The following is a 15,585-nucleotide window of genomic DNA, read 5'->3' as shown; positions in this document are numbered from 1 at the left end:
CAACAAAACGATACAAGAGAAAAAGAACTAAAAGAAAGACTTCAATTTTCTCAAATCTTTCAAGATTTAAAAAAGGAACAAAAAGTTACTGGTGTGTTTGCTGACTGGAGCGATTATGCGCCTCAATCATTTTGATTTACAATTGCATCTTTGTCCTTGTAGAAATAACTCTGTGCAGCTGAACAACGGGAGATGGAAATGGATTAACCTTCCAACATGTGAATATAAGACAAGTTCTGGGGAGCAGGCCTCCATTTGAGGTTAATACAAAGTCTCCAGTTTCTATGAATACACAAAATTAAACAGCATTCTCCTCCTGCCTTTCCTTTTCTTTCCTTTTGATCTGCCTTGAAAAGGGAATTTTCAGCAGTGTCTAAGCCTCAGTTTTATTTTTCTCCTTATGCATTTTGCATCATAAAGCGCTTGAATCCATTTGACGTGTTCCAGGAGCTCTGAAGTTATCTTCAGTTGTCGCATGAAATAGACTACAGAAAAATGAGAGGCAAGAGGTCATTCTGGAATGTAAAGTTTGTGGGCCATACTGCAAATACAAATGGCCTTTTTCCTTTCCAGAAATAAATTGGTCTGAGACTTCCCTTTGCATCTGAAAGGCCATGACGGTATGCCATTGAATCTCAAACCTAAGCAGGCATCGGAACCACCTGGAGGGCCTGTTAAAACACAGTTCACTGGACCCAGCCCTAAAATTTCTGATTCAGTTTATTTGGGGCTGGGTGCAGGAATTTGCATTTCTAACAAGCTGGTCCATAGATCACACTCTCAGAAATCGCTGTATTATACCAACCTGAAAAACCGTTCCTCTCTCGCTAGCTGCTTTTTCTAGTTTGCTAATGCTGCTGGAATGCAAAACACCAGAAATGGATTGGCCTTTATAAAAGGGGGTTTATTTGGTTACACAGTTACTGTCTTAAGGCCATAAAGTATCCAAGGTAACACATCAGCAGTCGAGTACCTTCACTGGAGGATGGCCAGTGGTGTCCGGAAAACCTCTGTTAGCTGGGAAGGCACGTGGCTGGCGTCTGCTCCAAGTTCTGGTTTCAAAATGGCTTTCTCCCAGGATGTTCCTCACTAGGCTCAGCTCCTCAAAAATGTCACACTTGGTTGCTCTTGGGGCATTTGTCCTCTCTGAGCTTCTCCAGAGCAAAAGTCTGCTTTCGAAGGCCATCTCCAAAATGTCTCTGTATGCTAAAGCTCCTCTCTCAGTTCTAGTGCAGTCTTCAAAGTGTCCCTTTTGGCTGTAGCTCCTCTTCAAAATGTCACTCTCAGCTGCACTGAGTTCCCTCTGTTTGTCGTCTCATTTATATGGCTCCAGTGATGTAATTTAGACCCACCCATCCATGGAAATTATCCAATCAGAGTCATCATCCACAGCTGGGTGGGGTGCATCTCCATGGAAACGCTCAAAGAATTACAATCTAATCAACACTGATACATCTGCCCACACAGGATTACATCAAAGATAATGGTATTTTGGGGGACATAATACATTCAAACCAGCACACTGATCAAAGAAACAGATGGTTTCCCCAGGTGCTGATATTCCCATCACTTCAGTCCTGCCTCCAGGCTCCATGCCACTTGGGAACCTCTGCGGGGGAATCCAGCTGGCCTGAACCATTGGGACCCTCACTGTCCCTTTTCAACCTGGCCCTCTATTTGTTTAAGGATGCACACTCACTTTTTATCTCCTGCTGAATCCTTAGCACAAGCCACTTTGGACAATTTCAATTAACCAATGACTGAATTTTATTAAGGACCTACTGTGTGCAAAGTAGAATGCTAGGCACTGAGGTGGATTTCAAGTTTTATAAGACATAGGCACTGGTACCAGAGAGAAGTGATCAAAATCACTTGAGCATCGAGGAGAAATGTCGGGGCATGGACTGTTTAGAATCTTCCACCACATTTCCTATAAAGGGGAGAGGGAGTCTCACAGTCCTTTCCTTTGCCAGATCCTGGTCCAAGTGAGTTTGCACCTCTGCTCTGCAGACTCGGATCCCCAGGGCCCTGCCCAGGTCTTTCTGTCACTCCTCCTAGTCAGCTCTGTGCTTCTCCAATGCAGGTGGATGATCTGAAAGCCAAGCTGGCTACCCAGGAAGTGGAGCTGAAGCAGAAGAATGAGGACGCAGACAAGCTGATTCAGGTGGTGGGCGTGGAGACTGATAAAGTGAGCAGAGAGAAAGCCATCGCAGATGAGGAAGAGCAGAAGGTGGCCCTCATCATGCTGGAGGTTCAGCAGAAGCAGAAGGACTGTGAGGAAGATCTGGCCAAAGCAGAGCCAGCCCTCACCGCAGCCCAGGCAGCTCTCAATACCCTCAACAAGGTAGGAGGGTGGGGTGGGGCCCAGGTTATCCCTCGGAGGAGGAGCAGGACTCCTTCTATGACCCAAAGGGAACTCAGCACCCCTGTGTTCCCAAGAGATACAAGGACAATGCTGGGAGGGCTTGGGCCAGGCCCCAGCTTTGCTGGTTTACTCATAAGCAAATATTCATTTAATTAAACAGACTTTATGCCAGGGTCCACGAGGTGCCAGTGAAATCCCAAAGATGGGAGGTGTAGAACCCATCAGGACATGAGAGAACACTGGTCTAGCCACCTCATTTCATGGATGAGAAAACTAAGGCCCAGAGAGGGGACTGGCCTGCCCAGGGTCACAGACCTAAATATTAGAGCTGGGACTTGAACTCATGCCTTCAGAATCCAAGACCAAGGGGGTCTGTGCCATCTCAGGTCAATTTACCCATTAGGTCCTGGAGGACACACGAGCTTTCTAAGGTCCTGTTCTAGTTTCCTAGGCTGCTTGAGCAAATACCATGAAACGGGTTGGTTAAACAATGGGAATTTTATTCCATGGTTTGAGGCTGGGAAAAAGTCATCAAGGCGATGGTTTCTTCCGATGACTGTGGCGTTCTGGGGCAGGATGCTGGCGGTCCTTGGTCCTCGGTTTGTCACGTGGCAAGACACATGGCACCATCTCCTGGTCTCTCCCTTCTCCTCATGGTTCGTTGATGTTCAGCTTCTTGCTTCCTGTGGCTTTCTCTCCCTGTGTCTGAATTTTATTCAGCTTATAAAGGACTCCAGTAATAAGATTAAGACCCATCCTGATTGAGGTGAGCCACATCTTAACTGAAGACACCTCATCAAAAAAGATCCTGCTTATGATGGGTTCACACCCACAGGAATGGATTAGTTTTAAGAATAAGCTTTTCTGGGGTACATACAGCTTCAAATCACCACAGGCCCTATAAAAATGTTTACAATCAGAAACCAAAATAGAGGATTGACTCCTAGCTGTGAAAAAAAATCTATAAAATAAAAGTAAACATCCAATTAATTGGTGGTGTAATTAATTGGTGATGTAACAGTGCATCAACTAAATTCAACTCACTTGGTGGAACAGACATGATCTTCCAGATGTAGCCATAACGCAGTTTTACTTTGGTTCCCTTTAAATTTATTCTAGTGAGGGAAGCACACAGTTAACTGCTTCTTTCTTCTCTCATATCTCACAATTAACCTTCTTTCCCAGTTGGGTAACCACAGTTTCAAGACAAAAAGGAGAAAAAGGGAAGAGAGAGATTCATGTCATCAGGAGATGGCATCTGAGAGGGATTTAAAAATTGACCCTTATTTGCTCACTGCCCTCCATTTGGAAAACAGAGGATGGTCTATAAAACAACATGCCAGGGGCAAGATGGCGGCATAGAGAGGAGTAGAAGCTAAGTAGTCCCCCTGGAACAACTGCAAAAAACCAGAAACAACTAGTAAATAATCCAGAATAACTGCGGGGGGACAAACGAAACCATCCACTCATCATACACCAACCTGAATTGGGGGGAATGCCCGAGAACACAGCATAAAGTCTGTAAGTAAAACCTGCGGATCCAAGTCGTGAGACCCCCTCCCCCATAGCCCGAGCTGCAAAGCCTCGTGGTGCCAGAGAGAAGCTCTCACCCAGCAAGCAAATATCGCTCAGCTGAGCTCCAACTGGGGTTTTAAGCAGCGAGTGTGAACTGCTCACTACAGGTACGCAGCCCCAAAAAACAGACAGAGGCTTTGGGTGATGACTGACCTGGGAGAGCCGGAGGGTCGCCTTGGACTGGGTCTGAAGGGGACTATCTGTTTCTTTTTTGCCTCAGTGGAGAAAGCCCCAGTCATTTTCAGTTTCCAGGGCTGTGACTCAGGGAAGGGTGGAGACAGCACAAGCAGAGAGCGAGACCATTGAAATGCTAATGACCTCCACCTGGGGGGTCTATCTTCTCTAGGAGGAAAGGGGTGGGGCCCTTTCCATTCAGAACCAGACCTCAGAGCCTGGGGGAACACGGCCATACCTCCTCACACCAGTCAAGAATTATAGGCTAACAGGCGTCACCTGCTGGGCAGAAAAGCACAGTGACCCGAGGCATCAAAGGGTGGAGCAATTTTCTAAGACACACCCGCAGGGAAACCAGATACTGAATATTTCTTCCCTCTGGGACCTGAGCCTGTTCTGGTCTGGGAAAACCTGATTTGGATAACCAAGGAAACCATGCCTAGACAACAGAAAATTACAACCTACACTAAGAAAAACAAAGTTATGGCCCAGTCAAAGGAACAAATGTACACTTCAGCTGAGATACAGGAATTTAAACAACTAATGCTAAATCAATTCAAAAAGTTTAGAGAAGATATTGCAAAAGAGATAGAGGCTGTAAAGGAAACACTGGGCATATATAAGGCACAAATTGAAAGTTCAAAAAAACTACTAGTAGAATCTATGGAAATGAAAGGCACAACACAAGAGATGAAAGACACAATGGAAACATACAACAGCAGATCTCAAGAGGCAGAAGAAAACACTCAGGAACTGTAGAACAAAACACCTGAAAGCCTACACACAAAGGAGCAGATGGAGAAAAGAATGAAAAAATACGAGCAACATCTCCGGGAACTCAAGGATGAAACAAAGTACAATCATGTACGTATCATTGGTGTCCCAGAAGGAGAAGAGAAGGGAAAGGGGGCAGAAGCAATAATAGAGGAAATAATTAAAATTTCCCATCTCTTATGAAAGACATAAAATTACAGATCCAAGAAGCGCAGCGTACTCCAAACAGAAGAGATATGAATAGGCCTATGCCAAGACACTTAATAATCAGATTATCAAATGTCAAAGACAAAGAGAGAATCCTGAAAGCAGCAAGAGAAAAGCGATCCATTACATACAAAGGAAGCTTAATAAGACTATGTGCAGATCTCTCAGCAGAAACCATGGAGGCAAGAAGGAAGTGGTGTGATATATTTAAGATACTGAAAGAGAAAAACCGCCAACCAAGAATCCTGTATCCAGCAAAGCTGTCCTTCAAATATGAGGGAGAGCTCAAAATATTTTCTGACAAACAGACAATGAGAGACTTTGTGAACAAGACACCTGCCCTACAGGAAATACTAAAGGGAGCACTACAGGGTGATAGAAGACAGGAGTGCGTGGTTTGGAACACAATTTTGGGAGATGGTAGCACAACAATGTAAGTACACTGAACAAAGGTAACTATGAATATGGATGAGAGAGGAAGGTGGGGAGCATGTGAGACACCACAAGAAAGGAGGAAAGATAAAGACTGGGACTGTGTAACTTGGTGAAATCTAGAGTATTCAACAATTGTGATAAAATGTACAAATATGTTGTTTTACGAGGGAGAACGAGCAAATGTCAACCTTGCAAGGTGTTAAAAATGGGGAGGCATTGGGGGAGGGATGCAATCAGCATAAACTAGAGACTGTAACTAATAGAATCATTGTATTATGCTTCCTTTAATGTAACAAAGGTGATATACCAAGGTAAATGCAGATAAGAGGGGGGGATAGGGGAGGCATGTTAGACACTTGACATTGGTGGTATTGTCTGATTCTTTATTCTACTTTGATTTAAGGTTATTTTTCCTTTTGCTGCTTCCTAGCTGTCATTTTTTTTCCTCTTTCTTTTGCCTCTCTACCTTCTTTGACTCTCCCTTCTGCCTTGTGGAAGAAACGTAGATGCCCTTATATAGATAGTGGTGAAGGTGGTGAACACATAAATGTATGACCATGCAGAGAACCATTGATTATTTACTTGGGATGGAATGTATGGTGAGTGAACAAAACCATATTAAAAAAAAAATGGGTTGATGACAAAACCTCGAGGGCAATATAATGAGTGAAATAAGCCAGACACATAAGGACAATTATTGCAGAGTCTCACTGATAGGAATTAATTATAATATGTAAACTCATAGACATGAAATATAAGGTACCAAGATATAGGACGAGGCTTAAGAACGGGGAGTGGTTGCTTAGTATGAGCAGAATGTTCAATTAGGATGAACTTAAATGTTTGGAAATGAACAGGGGTGTTGGTAGCAAGATGAGAGAATAACTAACAGCACCGAATGGTGTGTGAATGAGGTGGAAAGGGGAAGCTCAGAGTCATATATGTTACCAGAAGGAAAGTTGGAGGTCAAAAGATGGGAATGTACAAAAATGAATCCTATGGTGGGCAATGTCCATGATCAACTGTACAAATACTAGAAATCGCTTCCATGAACCAGAACAAATGTATGACAATACAATTAGAAGTTAATAATAGAGGGGCATATAGGGAAGAACTATATACCTTTTACAAACTATATACTACAGTTAGTAGTATTTCAACAGTTTTTCATGAACAGTAACAAATGTACTATATCAATACTACGAGTCAACAATTGAGGGGGTTGGTTAGGGATAGGGGAGGATTAGAGTTTCCTTTTCTTTTTTTCTTTTTTCATCTTTCACTTCATTTCTTGTCTGGAGTAATGAAAAGTTTCTAAAAATTGAACAAAAATTAAGTGTGATGGATGCACAGCTGTATGAGGGTACCCAGGGGCAAGTGATTGTACACTTTGGATCTTTGGATAATTGTATGGTATCTGAACAATCTCAATAAAAATGAAAAAAAAAAAAAAAAAACATGCAAGGAAAGGATGGTAACACCTTCTTGGTGAGGTCTGTGAGGTGTGCATTTGGTCCCACAAATGCAGTGGTTGTAGAGTGGGTTTACAGATTAGAAATGTGACTCCACTCTTACCTTCTTCATGAAGAGTGTGGGCTGAAAAGATTTACCCATGTACAGCTAAGGTTTCGGTTTCATTTTTTTGTTGTTAATTCTTGAGGCAGCTTTGCAAGATTATTTTGAGAAACACATTGGAATCTGTTACTGGTTAATGCAGTTAAGCTACAAAAATTAAGTTAGTTGAACATTTTTTTAAGGGGAATTGAATTGTTCAGCAAAGGATGCATTTTGTTTTCCACAGAATTCATCTTTTAAAATTTCATCCAGTCCCCACAATTTCTAAGTATCCCCTAGTTCAATGACAGCTTATCAGTTGATTTTAGATAACACCAATTGTCCCTAATTGGCAGTGATGTGCAACAAAGTTTAACTCTTATTTAGTCTGATATTTATAAAGGTCGGTGGGTCTTAATGACTAATTGAAAGCAAAGGGGTTCTTTATAAAGCTGACTTTTTTTGTTATCGTTGTTGGGTTGCCATCATAGATTCTTTGGAGACCCTCCACCAATCATTGGAATCTCTCCCCTGCAGTTTGCTTCCTCTTCCTTCTCTTGAGAATCTGGCTAGTCACCTTGTCCCCTATGAATGGACCTCCTGGGCAAGATCAAAGACTACCCTATGCCAGCTCTCCCCGCAGTGGCTCACCTCTGGGCCGTGGGAGACATCTGAGCCCCCTTTGCTGCCTCAAGCTCTGAGCGGGCTGGTCACCCAATGCAGCTGATTCTGCTGGGCCGCACTGTCAGGGGCCTAGCCAGCCAGTCTCACACCCTCTAGATTTCTGGGGTCCAAGTTAGACCCCAGTTCAATGTGTCCTTCAAACTATAGGGGAAACATATTAAGCTGTCTGAATGGTCTCCTTAAAACCCCTCCCCATAGACTTGATGGGAAAGGGGTAGCCATCCGATATCCTTCAAAGGCAGGATGGGTGAGACTCACAGCACACCAACAATTCTCACCAAATATTCTCTTATAATTTCTAACTACCTGACTCTTTTTTACCCACAATGCAGGTGAAGGGCTTAAGAGTCAAAAACTGGTCTTCTGAAACCTTCTTTTACTAGTTCTGCCTGGTCATCCACACCTCACTTTCTAAGGTGGCATCGATTGGCTTGGGGCCTCCACAAAACTGAGACTAAACTAGTTACATCATAAAATCCTGCTTCATACTGCGTATCTAAATTATATTTAATGCTACATGTGAGTGCATTTTAGTATTTTATATGAGATGGGGTGGGAGATCTCTACACATAAGGGTGCCTAGAGGCTGTAAAGATCTTAAATGGATCTCTACCTTACCTCAATAGAAAATGCAGGATTTCTCTACTAAGAACTTGCCACCTTGTTGGGTGGACCAGGAATTGGAGGTCATGGCCCAATCATGCCACAAATTCTCAACCCACATCTTTGATATATCCAGGCCAGGCTTCTCACTGCCCCTCACTCCAGCATCTATTGAAATCTCCAAGCCTTTGAGTAGTCTACGTCCCTCACCCATCATTTAGAATTTCCTCTCCTTTCATTTCACTCCATCTAAATCCTACCCACATGTCAACCCAAGCATATTCCAGATCAGTTTTCCCCTTCGCTGACTTCCAAAGCACAAAAGATGTGACCCTCTATTTATGCATCCTCCTGCCTTGTTCACCAATCATTTCTTAACAAGAAGACTAGTGTCTCTCACAAAACATTTGAAATGGGGATTATATTTTCTAAGGTGACCTGAGTTCAAATACTGGCTGTAATATTTACTAGCTATATAGCTCTGAGAATGTTTTTATCTTCTCTGAATCTTAGTTTCCTCATCTGTAAAATGGGGATAATAGTAATGTATTCCTGATAAGGTGGTTAAAAGGATTACATGAGATAATGCTTGAAAAGTAGCTATCAGAGGGTAGCCACTTAGTAAGTGTTTGGTTTTTTTGTTGATGTTATTATAACTAGCATTATCACTTCTGTTTCCACAGAACTGAAAACAGTGAGCATCCCATCAGTACTTCTGGTTAATTGGTTGGTTGGTTAGTTAGTTGGTTGATTGGTAAAAAAAATAAACATATAGTAATGTAAATCAAGGAAGTGATAGGATAGGGTAAAGAAAATATCACTAGATTTGAAGTCTGGATACTTCTGCCACAGAGGAAGTGAAGCTAATTTTTCATGAGTACCTGTTGTGTGCCAGGTGACATGATAGGTGCTTTCCTCTAACTGTGTAACCTGGAGTTCTTGATACCTCGGTTTCTTTTCCATATCACATAGAGGGGGCAAATAGGAATTAATGGCCTCTTTCTCTCACATCCTCACCCAAACATTAGCAAATCTCATCAATTCTGCCTTCAAAATATATCCAGAACTCAACTGTTTCATGTCACCTCTACTGCTACCACCCGGGTCCAAGCCACCATCTTCTCTTCCCTGGAATGTTGGAACAAATAGCCTCTTAATTGGTCTCTGCTTCCATCTTTGCTACAGTACTCTCTTTGCTCGTCATAGCAGTCAGTGAGTAATCTTAAAACAGAAGTTTGATCATGCCATCCCTCTGTTCAGAATCTTCCATTGGCTTCCCATTGCATTCAGAATAAAATCCAAAGCCAATACCAGGACCTGTAAGGCCCTGTGTGATTTTGCCTGCACCACCTCTTTCAGGAGTTATTGCTTTTCCTCTTGTCGTTCCACTCCACTCACACTGACCTTCCTGCTGTGCATCCAACACTCCAAGTACAATCCTGCCCCAGGGCCTTTGAACCTGCAGTTGTCCCTGCCTGAAATGCTCTCCCCCAGGCATCTCCAGGGTTCCCTCCTCTTCTTTCAGGGGTCCACCCAAAAGTCACCTTATCAGGAAACGAGTAATAAAGGTATTATTATCTTCAGAAAAAAGTTAAGCTATAGAAGAAAGAAACTATAATTCAAGATGAACAATATTCACAGCCATAGTCATGTAAATAATACATGTAGATATGACCATACGTGGGGGATGATTGGGAGGGAAAGGAGGGAAGTAGAAATATATATTCACACTCTACAGTAGAAAGTCACTTGATAATATCTTTAAAAAAAAAAAAAAAAACAGCATGCACATGTAGGTAGTGAAATCCCAGAAGTAATGATGGAAAGTTGTAAGAAGTGGCTTCTGGTGAGCTGGGGTTGAAGGTTGAGTGGGTCTGTGTTTTATTCTAGCTTTGTAGCTCTATTGGGCTTTTTGAAATGTTTATGTGCATTACATTAATAGAAATAAAAATTAACATTTTTCACTTAGCATAGATAATTGCCTAGCCAGGTAGGAAATACGGAAGAGAAAGCCCATGAAGCAGGAACCATAAGGATGAGTATTTTGCTGGATGGAGAAGTGGGTAGAAAAGAGCATTCCAGGAAGAAACAGTGCTTGCAAAGTCATGGATGCGTGGAAGAACGTGGGGTGTCTGAGCTGTGGGTGCAGAATTGAGTGCCTCAGGAGGGGAGGTGGATAATGAGGCTGGCCGGTGAGTTGGGCAAAATCACTGAGAGTCTGTGAGCATCGCAAAGTTGAACGTTATCCTGTAGACAGACCAGTGTTTGCAGTCTCCAGGTTGCCACCCATTAAAAGGCCTCGAACAGCATTTTTTTTTATTGTTTTTTGATGGAATAGACTGGATGAGAGTACATCATGTATGGGAAGGATAAATATTGCTTCATGAACCCAGAAACTCCCGGACAACCCTCAAATCCTTCTGCATTCTCAGGACTCTGGTATTTAAGGAACACATCCCTGTTTTCTCACTATTTTCAAAGCTAACGAATGAAATTAAGTTTAGCTTTCACACAGAATAGGTGTGCCTTGCAGGGTGGGGCAGTTAAGAAATTGACAGAAAGTTAAAAAAACAAACTGTAATCCACAGTCAGTCCCCCTGCTTATCCGCCCACTATCTACTATCCTTGCAAGGTGGAGACTCAGAGTAGAGGTTCCCAAAATAGCCTCATAACTTGTTACCAGACTAGCCCAGACTGGCTCTAAAGAGGCCTGGGCATACCCATTATAGTCAGGGGTGAAAATTTGTTCCAATGGTTCCTAATGTTGCAAATTTGCGGAGGAAACATATTTCAAATGTTTCCAATTTGGGCAGGCTGCATGTTTCAAATTTGCTGGGCTAGTTAGGCTTGTCAAATAGAATGTAACCTCTAGAGTATCCAGCCAATGAAAAAACAAGGAAGGAACTTGCAGTTAGGTTTAGGGGATAAATACTGCTAAATCTATTGTTCTGCGCGCCAACCCCCCCATTTTAATTAGGCTCCGGTTCTTACAAAACCGTAAATAAATTCTTTTCTTCTCCACAATCAGGTAAGCGTTTATTCCTTTTTAAAAATAATGCTTATTTCTCACAATTTCTTGGGGGCTCCTGAGTTCATACATAAAGAATACTTGTAAATCAGAGTTTGATAGCAAGTCTCTGCTCATTTTAAGTCTCCATTTTGGCAGTTTTATTTCCCTTTTACAGCCAAATGAAATAGCTCTGGTATGACTTTTCCTGCTTTAGTTGATGAATGGTTTCTCTTGCAATATCCTGGCCTTTTTTTTTTTTTCCTCCACAAAGTTACTTTGAATTTTTTACAGTGGACTTATTTTTTATTATACAAATAACATGTAATGGCATACTCGTTAAAAATAATCCAAACATATAGACTATATAGGGCAAAATATAAAGTCACCTTGTTTCACCCAGTTCCATCCTCTCCCAGGAGATAATTCCTGTTAACAAATTAGTGTGTATCTATTCCAGCAGTTTTTCTGTGCCTTTACCTTTACCTAAATGGGTATAAAAAAATACATCGTATTTTAAATATAAATGGATAATACCAACTTATTTTCCCTTGGGTACCAAAATTATTTCATATTGTTCAATATATTGAAGCCTTTTTTATTTAGTATTTTGTAGTATTGTATATATAAATGCACTGTATTTACCTTTCCATCAATTGTGGAGCATTTAATTTATTTCCTTTTTTACAATACAAATATCCTTATACGTACATTTTTTTGCTTATGTGCAAGTATTTTGGGGGGCCACATAAGAAATATAGCTATTTGGTAGAACAGGGTGATGGGCTGAATAATGGCCTTCAAAGCTAGCCACATCCTGATCTCTAGAACATGCGACTTTTACCTCATGTAGCGAAAGGGACTTTGCAGATGAGATTAAGATAAGGATTTTGAGATGGGGAGGTTATCTTGAATTATCCAGATGGGCCTTAAGTATAATTGCACGGGTCCTTGTAAGAGGGAGACAGAAGGTGAAAGTGAGAAGAAGGCCATGTGATGATGGAGGCTATGGAGGCGGAGGGAGAAAAGGAGAATCGGGGCAGGGCCACCAGACGAGCCACCAGGATGAGGACAGCCCCTAAACGCTGGCAAGAGCGAGGAGCTCCAGGTCCTTCAGAAGGAACCTGTACCCCTAGCACTTTCATTTCAGGACTTCTGACCTCCAGAACTGCAGGATGAAAAATATGTGTTGTTTTACACCATTAAATTTATGGCAAGTTATCACTGCAGCAATAGAAAACTCTTAAAAGCACTATGCTCTTCTTTTGCATAGACACCGCCAAATTTATATCCAAAATGGGTGTTCCGTTTACAGTTTCCCAAATTCCTGCCAATTGTAGATATTTCCAGTCATTTTAGTTTTTCTCAATAAAATAAGTGAAACGTTTTCATTTTTATTTCAATTTTAAATGCCTGAGTTCCTACTGAGATTGGGCAACTTTTCAAATATTTGGATTTCTTCTTATGTCCGTTATCTGTTTGGCTTTACATATTTTCTTCAAAGATAATTTTCCCTTTTTCTTACTGATTCACAGTTATTTGTGATGAATTTTTACTATTAGTCCTTTGGTATGCATGTTGTAAATATTTTCTCCCAGCCTATCATTTGTCTTTTAATTCAATTTTAACAAGTAATAAGAAAAATAGATTTTATAAGCAAATAATATAGGGACTTTTCTGGTAACAGAGTTGGATAGGATTCTTTTCTACAGGAGTTCCCAGGGCCTTTGTACTAAATATTATAGAGATAGCACAAGAAAGTAAAGCCTCACATTAATCTAATTTATGAATAGTGGTATATGTTATCTATGTAAAATACTAGCAAATTAAATCCAGCCATTTATTCTTAACCAATTGGTAAGGTTTGTTCTTATATAAAGCTATTAAATATAAATGCTCCCAACCATAGGTCAAAAGAGAAAAGCTCTATAGTCATCTTGGCACTTATAAAATGGCATTTAACAATTCAATACCCATTCCTCATTAAAACTCTTAGTAAAATAGGAATAAAAGACTGTTTGGACATTTTTCTAACAGATGGCAATCTATCTATCACAAACCGAGAACAGAACATCCTATCTAATGGCAGATCATTTGAAGCATTCACATTAATGTGGGGAAAATACATTAATGACTGCTACACTGCTATTGTGAAAGATTTGTTCTAGAATTTCTGGTCAATGAAATAATAAATGAAAAATAGTCATTGTATGAATACTGTGAACAAGATAAACTCATGGATTTTATAAAAGAACAATAAGAAGAAGATTAAGGCACATCATAAAATAAATTACAAAATTTAATAGCTTTCTTAATCACCAATAGCCAGTTAGAAAACGTATTTTCTGAATAGCAAACAAAACATAGGTACAAATAGGCATAAAGAAATTTGTTGAAACTATGTGAAGAAAACTATACATTGATGGCTATCAAATCAGATGTGAATAAACAAATACATATACTATGCTTGTGTATGGGAAGCTTCAGTGTTATAAGGATGGTACTACTTCTCAAATTGATGTATAGTAGAAGTCTAATTGAAGTTCCAATTGGATTGTTTGTTTATTTGGTTCTAATGTAATTAAATTTCATATTTTTAATCTACTATTAAGGATTTAATAACATAAATGTCTGAGAATATGGAGTTGGCAAAATAAATTATAGTATATTCAAATGAAAAAAAAAAAAACAATGCTTCCTTTATTTAAAATCATATTTTCCAAAAACAATAATGTGAAAAAAGTGTGAGGCATGTTTTTCAGAGAAAAAGTAGGTGCAAAAAATCGTATAAGAATGATTTATATGTAGTACATGTGTGTGTTAGTGTATATAAATATATATGTATATATATGAATGAAATAACAGAAAAAGGAAAGGTACTAAAATGAAAAACATCAGGATATAATAATATTTATCTCTGAGTAGTGAAATTATGAGTGATTCTTCTTTTGTCTTTATCTTTGCTGAATATTCCACAATAAATACGTACTTTTTATAAGAGGATAAAACGGTTAAGAATAAGAAAGAATGAAGAAGTTTTTAAAAAATATAAAAATTATAAGATCAGATACATTTTAATATATGAGGAAGATCTTTCTAAGCATGAAAATAAAGAAAGATGTCATTGGGTAAAAAGATTCCTAGATTTGGCTACATAAAAACTTTAAATTTCCATATATCACAGAATACCATAAACAAAAATTTTAAAGAAATTTGTAACTTATCAGAAAAGTTAATATCCTTAATATATAAAGAGCTCTTATAAATCATGCTGAAATTTTCCTTTTGCTCCACCCCCCACTCCTACCCCTTTACTCGTCACCCTTCCCCACCATGTCCCCCCACCAGGGCTGGGGAGACTGAAATGCATGGATTGTATCCATGGGCCTCCCTTGCCCCCCAGTTTCTAGTTACCTTTGGCCAAGCTGAGCACCAGCAGGAAACTGGAGGGAGGGAGATGGAGAGTGAGATCTAGGTATTACTCCTTTGGCTCCACCCTGCCCTCAGCTGAAGGTCACAGCTTCTCAGTCTCCATCCCCAGGTGGTTTCCTCCCTCCATGTCTTGGTAGATGCTCCCCCTTGTCACTTCAGGTTGAGGGATGGAAAAGCAGCCATCCAGCCTCACCCCCCACCCTGCACTCGCTCCAAAATATGCCCCAAATGCAATCACTTCTCACCATCTCCATTGCAGGAACTCGGTTCCAAGCCATGCTCAGTCTCCTCCCCGCCTAGATCTTGACAGCAACCTCCTAACTTGTCCTCCTGCTTCCACTCCTGCCTGGCCACAGTTGTCCACATGGCCGCAGGCTCTCAAAGCAGACACTGGAGGCCCTAAAACCTCCAATGGCTTAGCACTGAGATTAGAATGAAATCCAAACCTCTCTCTGTGGCCTCTGGAGCCCCTCGTAGTCTGGCACTGCCAGCCTCCAGGCTCTCATCTCTGCCAGTGCCCTCACCGACCACTAGGCTCTTCATAGTGTCCCAAGCTCATCCCTGCTCCGGCCTTCGCACAAGCTGACCTGCCTGCCAACCACAGTCCCCTGGAGAGCTGCCTCTCTCCCATCACTCAGCCCCAGCTGAAATGCCGTGTCCTGAAAGAGTCTTCCCGGACCTCCCTAGCCCTCCTGCTTCCACTCTTGCCATTAGCCTCATTTGATTTTTTTCAGAGCACTAATCAGTATGCAAAATATTAACGATCAATCTTTGT

At 40.9% G+C, this 15,585-nt stretch overlaps 1 protein-coding gene across 9 annotated transcripts in view; it reads left to right on the top strand.

Moving 5' to 3' along the window:
• Window positions 1-15,585, top strand: part of DNAH9 (dynein axonemal heavy chain 9) — a 322,619-nt gene that overhangs the window by 202,718 nt on the left and 104,316 nt on the right. For 8 of the 9 annotated variants that reach the window (XR_005212602.1, XM_037808448.1, XM_037808450.1 and 5 more), the window contains one exon: window positions 2,084-2,344. The exons of the other annotated variant lie outside the window; for it this stretch is intronic. Coding sequence is in view for 7 of the 8 variants with exons in the window: in XM_037808448.1 (XP_037664376.1) it covers window positions 2,084-2,344 (261 nt within the window). In the remaining variant the exon portion in view is untranslated. The remainder of the gene's footprint in view (window positions 1-2,083; window positions 2,345-15,585) is intronic. 9 annotated transcript variants of the gene reach the window in all.

The sequence above is a fragment of the Choloepus didactylus genome, chromosome 18 (assembly GCF_015220235.1).
Source record: "Choloepus didactylus isolate mChoDid1 chromosome 18, mChoDid1.pri, whole genome shotgun sequence".
NCBI lineage: Eukaryota > Metazoa > Chordata > Mammalia > Pilosa > Megalonychidae > Choloepus > Choloepus didactylus.
The sequence above is the reverse complement of the archived record's forward strand: the minus strand, read 5'-3'. Positions and strand labels throughout refer to the sequence as shown.